Below are 15,799 nucleotides of genomic sequence, written 5' to 3' on the forward strand. Positions count from 1 at the left end.
TATTAATTGAAAAAATTGCAAAACATTCAGCAACACAGATGTCCAAAATATTGTGTAATTGCGCGATGAAAAGAGACGACTTTTAGCCGTAAGTGGTGCTGGGCTAGTATGTCCCCTAAACAGGCGTCATCATTCCGCAACGTTTTCAACAGGACACTCTGCAATTAAAAATTGTAATTTAATAGATTAAACCGGCCGTATTGGCATGTGTTGCAATGTTAAATGCCTACTGAAACCCACCACTACCCACCACGCAGTCTGATAGTTTATATATCAATGATGAAATATTAACATTGCAACACATGCCAATACGGCCTTTTTAGTTTACTAAATTACAATTTTAAATTTCCCGGGAGTTTCGTCTTGAAAACGTTGTGTAATGATGACGTGTACGCAAGACGTCACGGGTTTTAAGGAAGTATGAGCGCTGCACACACACAGCTAAAAGTCGTCTGCTTTAACGGCATAATTATACAGTTTTTTGGAGATCTGTGTTGCTGAACCTTTACAATTTGTTCAATTAATATTGGAGAAGTCACAGTAGAAAGATGGAGTTGGGAAGCTTTAGCCTTTAACCACACGAACACACGGTGATTCCTTGTTTAAAATTCCTGGAGGTGAAACTTTACTATGGATCAGAGCGCGGTCAAGCAAACATGAATCACGACGGAATGTCAACCAGCAGGTTTCGGTGAGAAAATTATGGTAAAAAGTCGCTCCTTACCGGAGAAAAGCTGAGCTTGTGCCGTCCATAAAGCTGCCGTCGACTCCCCTGAGACATTGGCGTCAAGACACCCGTGGACGTACACCTCCGACTATCAGGTACTATTAAACCCACTAAAACACTAGCAACACAATAGAAAGATAAGGGATTTCCCAGAATTATCCTAGTAAATGTCTCTAAAAACATCGGAATTTTTTTTTTAACTTATTTTTTGTTATAATTTTTTTTTTTTCTAGTCCGTCGCTATCAATATCCTCAAACACGAATCTTTCATCCTCGCTCAAATTAATGGGGACATTGTCGTTTTCTCGGTCCGAATAGCACTTTTTGTTGGAGGCTCCCATTAAAATCAATGTGAATATGTGAGGAGCCATCAACATGTGAAGTCATCGTCTGCGACTTCCGGTAGAGGCAGGGCTTTTCTCTTAGCACCGAAAGTTGCAAACTTTATCGTGGATGTTCTATACTAAATCCTTTCAGCAAAAATATGGCAATATCACGAAATGATCAAGTATGACACATAGAATGGACCTGCTATCCCCGTTTAAATTAGAAAATCTAATTTCAGTAGGCCTTTAATATTTCAACATTGATATTCAAACTATCAGACTGCGTGGTCGGTAGTAGTGGGTTTCAGTAGGCCTTTAACATCACTTTTATCTTTATTCGAGACTCTTGTTATGACAACCGTACGATAACAGACAACAAGATGGGGCAAAATGTTGGCAACATTTTTTGTAGAAAACGTAATCCTTCAGGATAGTTGGGCATAGATAATTGAGGTACACTGTAAAAACAATAGCAACACATACTTGTTGTCTTTGTCCTCAGACGTGGACGAGTGCCACACTTCTCCATGCCACACCAACGCCAGATGCACCAACAGCTTAGGTTCCTTCTACTGTGACTGCCAGACAGGCTTTTATGGAGACGGCCTTCATTGCTCCCAGCAGGAAGGTCAGTGATCTTACCTCTTTCTTCTTCTTCTGTGTTTACATCTAGACCCGGGGTGGGTAAACTTTCTGACTCTCAGGGCCACATTGGATTTGAAAAATTGGCCTCGGTTGTGGGGTCAGAAGCTTTTTACCAGGACTACTTTTTTCATCATGTGTCAGTTGTTTAGCTTTACTGCATGCTTTAGGAGGGCTGTTTGCAACCTTAAGCGGATGCTGGGTGGGTGCTATCTTTCCCAAGGATTGTAAGCATTATATTACCACCTCTTTCTGTTTGGAAGACATTAAACTACACCCCATGTAACACGCAAACATGCACTTGTTGTAAGATAAGAATAGGGATTTGGCAAAGTTTAGCTACTAATATTTGACTAGGCTAGACTTCCATTTTATTGTCTACTGCTCTTGTTAGTGCAGGATAAAAAACAAATAATAATAATAAAAAAAAGCAATAAGTTACAGATATAAATAAATAGATTACTGTACAGATAAATGCATTGCACTTTTTCACATGCGTCCAGATTTATGGATGTATGTTATATTGTCTTTTTTTATTCCAGCGAGTTAATCCATTTTGGGGGGAGTTGAGGGGGTAATCTAATTATGATGCGTTCAAGAGTCTTACGGCCTGAGGGAAGAAGCTGTTGCAGAACCTGGAGGTTCTGTTATGAGGCTGCGGAACCTCTTCCTAGAGTCCAGCAGTGAAAACAGTCTTTTTTTTGATTGATACTTTTATTAGTAGATTGCACAGTTCAGTACATATTCCGTACAATTGACCACTAAATGGTAACACCCGAATAAGTTTTTCAACTTGTTTAAGTCGGGGTCCACGTTAATCAATTCATGGTACAAATATATACTATCAGCATAATACAGTCATCACACAGGTTAATCATCATAGTATATGCATTGAATTATTTACATTATTTACAATCCGGGGGGTGGGATGAGGAGCTTTGGTTGATATCAGTACTTCAGTCATCAACAATTGCATCAACAGAGAAATGTGGACATTGAAACAGTGTAGGTCTTACTTAGTATGTTATGTACAGCCAGCAGAGAACATAGTGAGTTCAGATAGCATAAGAGCAAGTAAATGCATTAGAAGTACATTTGATTATTTACATTAGGTTATTTATAATCCGGGGAGATGGAATGTGAATGGAGGAGGGTATTTGTAAAGGGTTGAAGTTGCCTGGAGGTGTTGTTTTAGAGCGGTTTTGAAGGAATACAGAGATGCACTTACTTTTATACCTGTTGGGAGTGCATTCCACATCGATGTGGCATAGAAAGAGAATGAGTTAAGACCATTGTTAGATCGGAATCTGGGTTTAACGTGATTTTTGGAGCTCCCCCTGGTGTTGTGGCTATGGCGGTCATTTACGTTAAGGAAGTAGTTTGACATGTACTTCGCTATCAGAAAGGTGTAGCGGATTTTATAGACTAGGCTCAGTGCAAGTTGTTTTACTCTGTCCTCCACCCTGAGCCAACCCACTTCTCCAAAGTGGGTTGGAGTGAAGTGTGATCTGGGGTGGAGGTCTAAAAGTAACCGGGCTAGCTTATTCTGGGATGTTTGGAGTCTAGATTTGAGGGTTTTGGAGGTGCTGGGGTACCAGGAGATGCAAGCGTAATCAAAAAAGGGTTGAATGAGAGTTCCCGCTACAATCTTCAAGGTGCTTGGTGGGTTTGGGAGGATTCAATTATTATTGAATGTACTGTATCTTCAAACATAACAATGACATGACTGCAAATTGTTAGTTGATTTTGTGTACGTGCTCAATTTCTGGGTGTGTACGCGTGAGACAGCCGTGGGTGGGTGACAGCCACAACGTTAGACTTTTTCTTTGACAGATGAGCAAGTTTTTGCACATTTTTTATTCAGTAATTGTATAAAATATAGACATTTAAGGGTTTCACGGTGGAAGAGGGGTTAGTGCGTCTGCCTCACAATACGAAGGTCCTGCAGTCCTGGGTTCAATCCCGGGCTCGGGATCTTTCTGTGTGGAGTTTGCATTTTCTCCCCGTGAACGCGTGGGTTCCCTCCGGGTACTCCGGCTTCCTCCCACTTCCAAAGACATGCACCTGGGGATAGGTTGATTGGCAACACTAAATTGGCCCTAGTGTCTGAATGTGAGTGTGAATGTTGTCTTTCTATCTGTGTTGGCCCTGCGATGAGGTGGGGACTTGTCCAGGATGTACACCGCCCTCTGACCGATTGTAGCTGAGGTAGGCACCAGCGCCCCCCCGCGACCCCAAAAGGGAATAAGCGGTAGAAAAATGGATGGATGGATTTAAATAAATATGTCCGGCTTCCTCCCACCGCCAAAAAAAATGCACCTGGGGTGGATAGGTTGATTGGCAACACTAAATTGGCCCTAGTGTGTGAATGTGAGTGTGAATGTTGTCTGTCTTTCATCTGGCGACTTGTCCAGGGTGTACCACGCCTTCCGCCCGAATGCAGCTGAGATAGGCTCCAGCACCCCCCGCATCCTCAAAACGGGACAAACGGTAGAAGATGTATGGATGGATGTTCTGTTTAAATTTTGGGGTTGGAAAATGTAACGTTGAGCAAGTTTCAAACAGCCCTTTAAAACGTAATAACCGTGACGGTTTGCTGGCATCGTGGTGCGGGTTCGTTCTCTCAGGGATGCAGTCGGATTTGAACACAGCGTGAAGGTAGGAAATTATGATTTATTTACACTAACCAAACAGACTAAGAACAGCAACACTTGCACAAGGCACTAAAGGCAAAAACGAACAGAATTAGCATGGGAGCTAGAAGAACTAAAATCACTAGCATGTGACCTAGGGAACAAACAAAAGAAGCATAGCGCGAAAGCTAGCAAGTACAAGAAATATTTTTTTACCACCTGCACGGAACAGAAACTAGGATGCGAGAATGAGTAACGGAAAAGTCAGGCTTAAATAAGGGGAGTAATTACAAAGCAGGTGCACGTAAAAAAACAAGGGGCAGGTGATACTAATACGTAACTATGACAACAGAACAAAACAGGAAGTGCCACCAGGAACTATGGAAGTCAAATACTAACAAGATGAGATACAAAACGGAACCAAAACCCAAATATGACATCCAAGCAGCAGATTATGACAATAACACTGTATAACAAAAGACCAACTCAAAAAACAGAACTGGACTTTTCAAGTTTTTTTCTGAATAAGGCATTGACCATCAGAAAATATGTGAACCACTACTTAGGCTTGTACTTTTAAAACATGTTTTAACTGCTTACTGGTATTCAGATGTTTAACTCCTTCCTTGAATCTGTTGTGCAAAGCTCTTCTACATGATTGTAATAAACCAAAAAAAAAAACATGTCAAAACCATAAAACAAACTCTAAGAAAAGCAAAGATGCCCGACTGCATTATGTAAAGACTTCAAACGTGTAATACCTTGTGCATTGTCTTGTTGTGCAACACAAGGTTGGATTAGTACATCATCTTTACATGATTTGGCTTGCTTCTTCAAACAGAGGAACCACAACGTCCTAAAAGCCACTGCGAGCATCACAGAGACAGCGTGCAGACCACCAGTCCAGAAGGTTATCCTCTGGTGGGAGCGTTTGTACCTGAGTGTGATGCTAATGGACAATACACACCTCAACAGGTAATTTACAACAAATGTGGTATACGCAGGAAGTATTCAAAAACACTTTTTCCATATGTTGTCATATTGCAGCGGTATTTCAAAATGGAATAAATACATTTTTGTCCTTGAAATTTGTCACACAATAATATCCCAGAATGACAAGGTTTTGTTTTTTTTTGTTAAGTTTTTATCCAAATTCTGAAAAATAAAAAATAAAAACTAAGAAAAGAAATCACTAAGAATTCACACTAGGGCTGGGCGATGTATTTTGCCTTATCCTTGAGTGAACACTTGATACATATAATCACAGCAGTATGATGATTCTATGTGTCTACATTAAAACATTATTTTTCATACTGCATTAAGCTCATTTTAAACTTTCATGCACAGAAGGAAATCACAACTAAGTAAATTTACCAAAACTGTATTTATTAAAGTTATTATCAGGTGACTTTTCAAACGATGCTAAATATTAGCAGTAATGCTACTTCTGGTAGCAACGCTTGTGCCCCACACTTGACAAGTTACAGTTGTCTATTCGACATATTCCTGCTTGAAGCCAAACCACCGCCAGACGATGGACCCCGTGCTGTGTTCCTTGAGAATTAACTCTTCCTTCATTTGTTACCATATTCGCACCTTCTTTCTCTCGTATGATACCTCGCAACACTTTGCTAGCATCACAGATAACGTTGGCCACGCTGCTACCTCTCTGCTGGGCCAGGGCGTATACGTATGTGACATATGACGTGACAGTATGTGACGTATGTAAGAATTTGCGCTCACTGTCTGTGAGAAGGAGACACAAGAAGGAGTGAAAAGAGCCTGTAGTGTAATGCCCGCAGCTAAAAGCAACTGCATGAGAACGTATACTCGAATATTACGATATAGTCATTTTCTATATCGCACAGAGACAAACCCGCGATTTATCGCGTATATCGATATATCGCCCATTCCTAATTCACAGCCTTTGCCATTAGGATCAAACGTGAGATCAGGAGCATCCCGTTTTTCTACCACTCATCATTAAGATGTTCCTACAGCTTAATTAGAGTCCACATGTGGTAAATTCAGTTGATTGGACATGATTTGGAAAGGCACACAACTGTCAATATATAAGGTCCTAAACGTGACAGTGCACAGCACAAACCAAGCATAAAGTCGAAGGATTTGTCTGTAGACTTCCGAGACAGGATTCTCTCGAGGCACAAATCTGAGGAAGGGTATATAAAAATATCTGCTGCCTTGAACGTCCCAATGAGCACAGTGGCCTCCATCATTGATAAACGGAAATGTTTTGAACCACCAGGATTCTTCCTAGAACTGGCAGTCAGTCTAAACTGAACGATCAGTGGAGAGCAGCCCTAATCAGGTAGGTGACCAAGAACCTGATGGTCACTCTTCAGAGCTACAGCATTCCTCTGTGGAGACAGGGGAACCTCCCAACAGGAAAAACAACCCTGCAGCAATCCACCAATCAGGCCTGCATGGTAGAGTGAGCAGACGGAAGCCATTTCTTTGTAAAAAGCACATGGCAGCCCACTTGGAGTTTGCCAAAATGTCCCTGAAAAACTCTCAGACCATGAGAAGCAAAATTCTCTGGTACGATGTGACAAAGATTGAAGTCTTTGAAGTGAATGCCAGGCATCATGTTTGGAGGAAACCAGGCCAATACCATCCCTACAGTGAAGCATGGTGATGGCAGCATCATGCAGTGGGGATGGTTTTCAGCGGCACGAGCTTGGAGACGAGTCAGGATAGAAGGGAAAAATGAATGTGGCAATGTAGAGAGACTTCCTGGATGAAAACCTGCTCCAGAGCGCCTTTGAACTCAGACTGGGGCTATAGTTCATTTTTCAGCAGGACAACGACCCTAGCACACAGCCAAGATATCAAAGGGATGCCTTCAGGACAACTCTGAATTTTCCTTGAGTGGCCAAGCTAGATCCCAGACTTGAATCTGTTTGAACATTTCTGGAGGGATCTGAAAATGGCTGCGCTCCAACACTGCTCATCTAACCTGATGGAGCTTGACAGGTCCTGTAAAGAGGGATTGGCGAAACCGCCCAAAAGTAGGTGTGCCAAGCTTGTGGGATCGTATTCTAAAAGACTTGAGGCTATAATTGGTGCAAAGGTTCCATCAACAAAATGTTGAACAAAGGCTGTGAATACTTACCGTATGTACATGTGATTTTTTTTTTAATTATTGTAGAATTTTGAGGTCAAAAATGTATTTATTCCATTTTGGAATATGGCTATAAAAGAGAAGCACTGTGAATAATTCCCAAATGCATTGTATTTAAATGATCATGTACAGTCAATGACCGAAGTGTATTTCAGTGTCATGGTTCCAGTGGACATTGTTGGTGTGTGGACAGTCAAGGGAAAGAAAGACCAGGAACCAGAACTCTGCCTGGTACAACACCAACAGATTGTGACAAACCAGGTGAACTAAGGCTAAAAAAAATGTTCCTCTATTAAGACTATATTATATTTTCAGTTCATGTATAATTCTAAGATGTACTTGACAGAACGTCCTAAAAGCCACTGTGAGCATCACAGAGACAGAGTCCAGACCACCAGTCCAGAAGGTTATCCTATTGTTGGAGCTTTTGTACCTGAATGTGATGCCAATGGACAATACACACCTCAACAGGTAAAGCAAGTTAACCTTTTAAACCCTAGGGAACCTATTACAGACGGCAATATGGTTGAATTTTGGTTGCTATTGTAATGCTTGTGCTGTACATTTATCGTGTCACTACAAGTGTCTTAATCACCGGCTTTAAAGGGGAACATTATCACAATGTTAGAAGGGTTAAAAAAATTAAATATCAGTTCCCAGTGGCTTATTTTATTTTTCAAAGATTTTTTCAAAATTTTACCCATCACGCAATATCCCGAAAAACGGCTTTAAAGTGCCTGATTTTAACCATTGTTATATACACCCGTCCATTTTCCTGGATAAAGATGGCGGATAGCACAGAAAGGTATAGCATAGTAGTTTTGATTCAGACTCGGATTTCAGTGGCGTAAGCGATTCAACAGATTACGCATGTATTGAAACGCATGGTTGGAGTGTGGAGGCAGATAGCAAAAAACAAAATTGAAGAAGAAACTGAAGCTATTGAGCCATATCACGACAGACAGCGGAACGGGAGGAAGCAAAGACGAATTCGGCGATCACCTTCTAACCAACGATTGGTACGTATTTGTTTGGCATTAAATGTGGGTGGAGGGAAAGGCTGGATGCAAATATAGCTACAAATGAGGCACAATGATGCAATATGTACATACAGCTGGCCTAAATAGCATGTTAGCATCGATTAGCTGGCAGTCAGGCCGTGAGCAAATATGTCTGATTAGCACATGAGTCAATAACATCAACAAAACTCACCTTTGTGATTTTGTTGACTTTATCGTTGGAAATGCATCTGCTTTGAGTGTCGCAGGATATCCACACATCTCTGTGCCATCTCTGTCGTAGCATCGCTATCGTCAGTATAGTGTGCGAGGGACTTTCGTATCTTTTGACCACTGGTGCAACTTGAATCCGTAGATTGGTATGTGTTTGTTTGGGATGCAAATATAGGTACAAATGAGGCATAATGATGCAATATGTACATACAGCTAGCCTAAATAGCATGTTAGCATCGATTAGAATGCCGTGACCATTGATATGTCTGATTAGCACACTCCACGTAAATCAACTTGAATCCGTCCCTGTTCGTGTTGTTACACCCTCCGACAACACACCGACGAGGCATAATGTCTCCAAGGTACGGAAAACAGTCGAAAAAACGGAAAATAACAGAGCAGATTTGACTTGGTGTGTGTAATGTGTTTGAGAAAATGGCGGATTGCTTCCTGTTGTGACGCTACGGGTGAAAGGTCATTGCTCCGACAGCGAACAATTGAAATTGTTCACCCTTTTAGAGCTCGGAAATCGTTTAAAAAAACATATGGTCTTTTTTCTGCGACATCAAGGTATATATTGACACTTACATAGGTCTGGTAATAATGTTCCCCTTCAAGAGATTGAGAATCCTACCATATCCTCATTAAATTTCACTGTAATTCTGTTTTCATTATTGTTTTTTCTTGATGTACAATGCATTTTTAGATAAATATACTTTTTGTAAAGCAATCATGTCATTGACCATAAACCAAATCATAATGTTTCTTGTCAATCCATGTTGTATTTGCTAAGTCTGTGCATTAACATTTTAAAATGTGCCACATTTGTAAGGAACGTTTTGGGATGAGCATCAAAGCTAAGTATGTGGGTTGCAACCATGAAAAAATTACCTAATCTTCTCTTTCAAACTTTTATTTTTGTCATTGGCTCTTGGTTTGTGTTTTGTGGAATGATGCTTGAAGTTTTAAGAGAGAAGACATATTTGCAATTTATCGATTTATCCACGTGCCAAACCCAAGCTGTTGTTGCTATTGACTGTTGCTTTGAGCTTCTAGTATATCCTCCACCTTTGAGCATGGGCACAGATACAGTGGTTAGTAGGTTTCTGCTCAAAAAACAGCTGGCAATGTTTTAAATTACTGATTGAAACTTTTATAAGTAGATTGCACAGTACAGTACATATTCCGTACAATTGACCACTAAATGGTAACACCCAAATAAGTTTTTCAACTTGTTTAAGTCGGGGTCCACGTTAATCAAGTCATGGTAATTCATTGTTTGACTGATCTGAATGGTGTGACTATAAGGGCCGACTGCTCTTCACCCCGACAATCCAGAACAGACTTCACGCAGTCAATCTCCAGTCTCATAGGGCTGCCAGGAGGCCTGCCATGACTGACTTTCACAATCAGACCTTTTTCCGCTACAACATGTGCACTAGAACCTAAACGTGTGATATCTAGATGAAATTTTGGAACCTGTTTCAATTCAATAGTCTGGGACCGAACTCTATCCTCCACAACGCTCAGACCTACAGAGCAGAGTCTATTAGGGGTTATTATAGACTACCGCCAACATTTGTGACCAAGTTTAGATCTTAGAAGGTTTTTTTGAAATTGTATGAGGATTTAATGTTTATCTCGTATAATTTGGTTGAGGATCAAACAAATATCTTCTGAATCAAAAGGCAAGAATGTGAACCACTGGGCAACCAGGGATCAACAAAGTTACAGATGTTATATGTGTTGTAATTCTTTCAGCAGTGACAGTTAGAATGTTTATGCCACAAAGTTTTATGTCAACAACATAGCCACCTTCGACTTGGCCCTGCCGGTATTCGGCAAGAACAAGTCACAGGTGGAACAACTCCTCAGTGCTGAACTCCTTGGTATTTGCACCTGGCTCGCTGACAACAAGCTATCTATACACTTAGGTAAAACGGAATCCATCCTATTTGGGTCCCACATCAACCTTAAACAAGTCAGTGACTTCACTATAAAAGTGGGTGACATTGTTATCACCAGGAAAGATGAGATCACCTACCTAGGTTCCATTCTAGAGGCTAATCTTTCCTGTGATAAAATGGCAACCAAGGTAAATCAAAAAGGTCAACCAAAGAATGAGAATTCTCTACAGAATCTCCTCTCTGGTCAACAAAAGCACCTTGAAGATTCTAGTGGGAACTCTCGTTCAACCCTTTTTCGATTACGCTTGCACCTCCAAAACCCTCAAATTTAGACTCCAAACATCCCAGAACAAGCTCGTCAGGCTACTTTTAGACCTCCACCCCAGATCACACCTCACTCCAATCCACTTCTCCAAAGTGGGCTGGCTCAGGGTGGAGGACAGATTAAAACAACTTGGACTGAGCCTAGTCTATAAAATGCGCTACACCTCCTTGATACCAAAGTACATGTCAAACTACTTCCTTAACTGACCGCCATAACCACAACACCAGGGAGGGAGCTCCACAAACGACGTTAAACCCAGATTCCGATCCAACAAAGGTCTTAACTCATTCTCTTTCTATGCCACATCAATGTGGAATGAACTTCCAAATATGTGTAAAAGTAAGGTGCATCTCTATCCTCCTTCGAAACCGCTCTAAAACAACACCTCCAAGGAACTTTAACCCTTTACTATTGTATTTGGTTATTGTAAATAACCAAATGTAAATAAGCAAATATATTTCTAATGTATATACTTGTTCTTATGCTTTCTGAACTCACTATGTTCTCTGCTCGCTGTACATATCCTACTAAGTCAGACCTACACATTTTCAATGTCCATTTCTCTGATGATGCAATTGTTGATGACTGAAGTGCTGATATCAACCAAACCCTCCTCATCCCACCCCCCAGATTTTAAATATTTTGAATAATTACATTTATATACTCTGATGATTAACCTTTATGATTACTGTATTATGCTGATAGTATATATTTATACCATGAATTGATTTACGTGGACTTAAAAAAGTTGAAAAACTTATTCGGGTGTTACCATTTAGTGGTCAATTGTACAGAATATGTACTGTAGTGCGCAATCTATTAATAAAAGTTTCAATCAATCAAAGCACAATATATTTTTTTTAATTTATTTTACTTGCATGTGAATCTTACTGCGGTTTGCAGGGCATCTTTTCTCTCTATCTGCATCCAACTCCCCATCACAGAATCTGACTTCTAATTAATCAGCTGCTGCGTGTTGTCAACAATTGAGGTGAGGTAGGGTCATGTTAGGCCCCAGAACCAATCAGTGAGCTTGTAGGCGGTCTAAGAAAACAGGCTTCAGTTTGAACTGCCTTTTTTTTGCATGGTGCAAGTTCTCAACTTGCCTTTATTCACAATAGCGTAACAATTTGGGACAGTATAAAGTGCACGAGACAGATTAAGACTCGGGTGAGTAGAACATGAGTCTAAATGGAAAAGAGGCTAATTTACCAAACACAAAAACAAGATTGGAATTGGAATATCTTTATTTTTTTTATTTTTCATTGGTTTAACCCAAATACTCAGCTCTGTACACATCCCACAAATGTTCCTTACAAATGTGACACCTTCGAACATTTTGGTAAACAAACTTTGCATCAGTATGAGATGTATTGACAATAACTTTCAGACAATGTAGACATCATCCACTTGAACGAAATGTTGTCTTTTTGTGCTACATTTAATTAATGAAGCAAATGAATTAATTTGCATGAATGCATTAATTTTGACAGTCCTGATTATTCGAAATGATTGTGTATTTCAGTGTCATGGTTCCAGTGGACATTGTTGGTGTGTGGACAGTCAAGGACAAGAAAGACCTGGAACCAGAACTCCTCCTGGTACAACACCAACGGATTGTGACGAAGCAGGTACAGAAGGCTCAGCAGAAAGACATTTTATTAGCTGTCTCTGTCAATGTTTGTGTCTTCTACCATTGACAATGAGCCTCATATCATCAGATGATCGTCCTAAAAGTTACTGTTTTCAAATGATTTTCTCCTTCTTGGATCAGCTGCGTATGCACCTGTTTCACATGTTTACAATAAAACCAAACACGCAAAAGGAAACGCGTCAAAACACGAAAACAAACCTTGTAGTTGTTGCGATTTTCTTTGCTTCTTGCATTGGACAAAAGGCATAATCTACCAAGTCAAATCCATTGTGTTTTAAACATACTTGGTAAATAAATGTGAGAAGAGAATAATAAGAAAAGCCAATCTGTCCGATAAAATATATATTTTCTGCAGAACTGTGTCATATGAAGATTGCTTGTCTGTCGCTGTTCAGTAAACAAACCCCAACTCTGCTTTATACCGATTGTTTTCTGGGAGCTGCTGTCATTGGATGGGCCTACCGAGGATGTCGTAGTGGTTTGTGTTGTGGTTTGTGCATCCCTTTGAGACACTAGTGATTTAGGGCTATATAAGTAAACATTGATTGATTGATTGATTGATTGAAGACATATACAGTATGTCATACATGTACTTGTAAATACAATATTTGATTAGTACATCATCTTTACATGATCTTGCTCTGCTTTCTTCAAACAGAGAAACCACAACGTCCTAAAACCCACTGTGAGCATCACAGAGACAGTGTGCAGACCACCAGTCCAGAAGGTTATCCTCTGGTGGGAGCTTTTGTACCTGAGTGTGATGATAATGGACAATACACAGCTCAACAGGTAAATGCTACAAGTGAGGTATGTATATTTCCTTTCTCATGTACAGTAGTTGACATTTTTTACTATTATATCTCAGTGTCATGGGTCCAGTGGACATTGTTGGTGTGTGGACAGTCAAGGACAAGAAAGACCAGGAACCAGAACTCCACCTGGTACAACACCAACGGATTGTGATAAAGCAGGTGAGCAAAAGCGATTTTTTAGTACCCTGAAATGATAGTACCGGTACTGTATTTTTTGTCAATTATATAATTCTGAATTGTACTTGACAGAACGTCCTAAAACCCACTGTGAGCATCACAGAGACCGAGTCCAGACCACCAGTCCAGAAGGTTATCCTCTAGTGGGAGCATTTGTACCTGAGTGTGATGCTAATGGACAATACACACCTCAACAGGTAAATACTACAAGTGTGGTATATATATATATCCTTTCTCATGTACTTTACTTTAAATTTTTACTATTCTATTTCAGTGTCATGGTTCCAGTGGACATTGTTGGTGTGTGGACAGTCAAGGACAAGAAAGACCTGGAACCAGAACTCCACCTGGTACAACACCAACGGATTGCGATAGAGCAGGTGAGCGAAAGGGATTTTTTTTTACCCTAAAATTATCGTACTATATTTTTTAGTTTATTGCATATATCTGAATTGTACTTGACAGAACGTCCTAAAACCCACTGTGAGCATCACAGAGACAGAGTCCAGACCACCAGTTCAGAAGGTTATCCTCTAGTGGGAGCTTTTGTACCTGAGTGTGATGCTAATGGACAATACACACCTCAACAGGTAAATACTACAAACGTGGTATATATATATTTCCTTTCTCATGTACTTTACTTTAAATTTTTACTATTATATTTCAGTGTCATGGTTCCAGTGGACATTGTTGGTGTGTGGACAGTCAAGGACAAGAAAGACCAGGAACCAGAACTCCACCTGGTGCAACACCAACAGATTGCGATAAACCAGGTGAGCGAAAGGGATTTTTTTTTACCCTAAAATTATAGTACTATATTTTTAGTTTATTGCATTAATTCTAAATTGTACTTGACAGAACGTCCTAAAACCCACTGTGAGCATCACAGAGACAGAGTCCAGACCACCAGTCCAGAAGGTTATCCTCTAGTGGGAGCTTTTGTACCTGAGTGTGATGCTAATGGACAATACACACCTCAACAGGTAAATACTACAAGCGTGATATTTATATATACATATTTCCTTTCTCATGTACTGTAGTTTAAAATGTTTACTATTGTATTTCAGTGTCATGGTTCCAATGGACATTGTTGGTGTGTGGACAGTCAAGGACAAGAAAGACCAGGAACTAGAACTCCACCTGGTACAACACCAACGGATTGCGATAAACCAGGTGAGCGAAAGGGATTTTTTTTTTACCCTAAAATTATAGTACTATATTTTTAGTTTATTGCATAATTCTGAATTGTACTTGACAGAACGTCCTAAAACCCACTGTGAGCATCACAGAGACAGAGTCCAGACCACCAGTCCAGAAGGTTATCCTGTAGTGGGAGCTTTTGTACCTGAGTGTGATGCTAATGGACAATACACAGCTCAACAGGTAAATACTACAAGCGTGATATTTATATATATATTTCCTTTCTCATGTACTGTAGTTTAAAATGTTTACTATTATATTTCAGTGTCATGGTTCCAATGGACATTGTTGGTGTGTGGACAGTCAAGGACAAGAAAGACCAGGAACCAAAACTCCACCTGGTACAACACCAACGGATTGCGATAAACCAGGTGAGCGAAAGGGATTTTTTTTTTACCCTAAAATTATAGTACTATATTTTTAGTTTATTGCATAATTCTGAATTGTACTTGACAGAACGTCCTAAAACCCACTGTGAGCATCACAGAGACAGAGTCCAGACCACCAGTCCAGAAGGTTATCCTGTAGTGGGAGCATTTGTACCTGAATGTGATGCCAATGGACAATACACACCTCGACAGGTAAAGCCTGCCTGTTTGAATCTTTTCACGTGTAGTCATTGGGTTTTTTGACTAGTGGTATTAGTAATATGGTTTATTTGCTCAGAACTTTATCAAAAAAATTCCATTAAAGAACATTGCATGTATAAAGGCCTACTGAAACCCACTACTACCGACCACGCAGTCTGATAGTTTATATATCAATGATGAAATATTAACATTGCAACACATGCCAATACGGCCTTTTTAGTATACTAAATTGCAATTTTTAAATTTCCAGCTAAGTGTCATGTTGAAAATGTCGCGGTATGATGACGCGTATGATGACGCGTGCGTTTGACGTCTGGGGTTGTAGCGAACATTATTTTCCAGCCCGATCCAAGCTTTAAGTAGTCTGCTTTAATGGCATAATTACACAGTATTCTGGACATCTGTGTTGCTGAATCTTTTGCAGTTTGT

The 15,799-nt window shown here is 40.1% G+C and overlaps 1 protein-coding gene across 4 annotated transcripts in view; it reads left to right on the forward strand.

Moving 5' to 3' along the window:
* Positions 1 to 15,799, forward strand: part of nid2a (nidogen 2a (osteonidogen)) — a 161,392-nt gene that overhangs the window by 104,238 nt on the left and 41,355 nt on the right. For 2 of the 4 annotated variants that reach the window (XM_061904667.1, XM_061904670.1), the window contains exons 17-32: positions 1,556 to 1,681; positions 5,170 to 5,303; positions 7,626 to 7,731; positions 7,817 to 7,941; positions 12,460 to 12,565; positions 13,247 to 13,380; positions 13,457 to 13,562; positions 13,653 to 13,777; positions 13,855 to 13,960; positions 14,046 to 14,170; positions 14,248 to 14,353; positions 14,439 to 14,563; positions 14,648 to 14,753; positions 14,839 to 14,963; positions 15,046 to 15,151; positions 15,237 to 15,361. In XM_061904667.1, the coding sequence (XP_061760651.1) occupies positions 1,556 to 1,681; positions 5,170 to 5,303; positions 7,626 to 7,731; positions 7,817 to 7,941; positions 12,460 to 12,565; positions 13,247 to 13,380; positions 13,457 to 13,562; positions 13,653 to 13,777; positions 13,855 to 13,960; positions 14,046 to 14,170; positions 14,248 to 14,353; positions 14,439 to 14,563; positions 14,648 to 14,753; positions 14,839 to 14,963; positions 15,046 to 15,151; positions 15,237 to 15,361 (1,886 nt within the window). The remainder of the gene's footprint in view (positions 1 to 1,555; positions 1,682 to 5,169; positions 5,304 to 7,625; positions 7,732 to 7,816; positions 7,942 to 12,459; positions 12,566 to 13,246; positions 13,381 to 13,456; positions 13,563 to 13,652; positions 13,778 to 13,854; positions 13,961 to 14,045; positions 14,171 to 14,247; positions 14,354 to 14,438; positions 14,564 to 14,647; positions 14,754 to 14,838; positions 14,964 to 15,045; positions 15,152 to 15,236; positions 15,362 to 15,799) is intronic. The other 2 variants (XM_061904669.1, XM_061904668.1) reach the window with 2 other exon arrangements.

The sequence above is a fragment of the Nerophis ophidion genome, linkage group LG06 (assembly GCF_033978795.1).
Source record: "Nerophis ophidion isolate RoL-2023_Sa linkage group LG06, RoL_Noph_v1.0, whole genome shotgun sequence".
In the NCBI taxonomy this organism is placed as follows: Eukaryota; Metazoa; Chordata; class Actinopteri; order Syngnathiformes; family Syngnathidae; genus Nerophis; species Nerophis ophidion.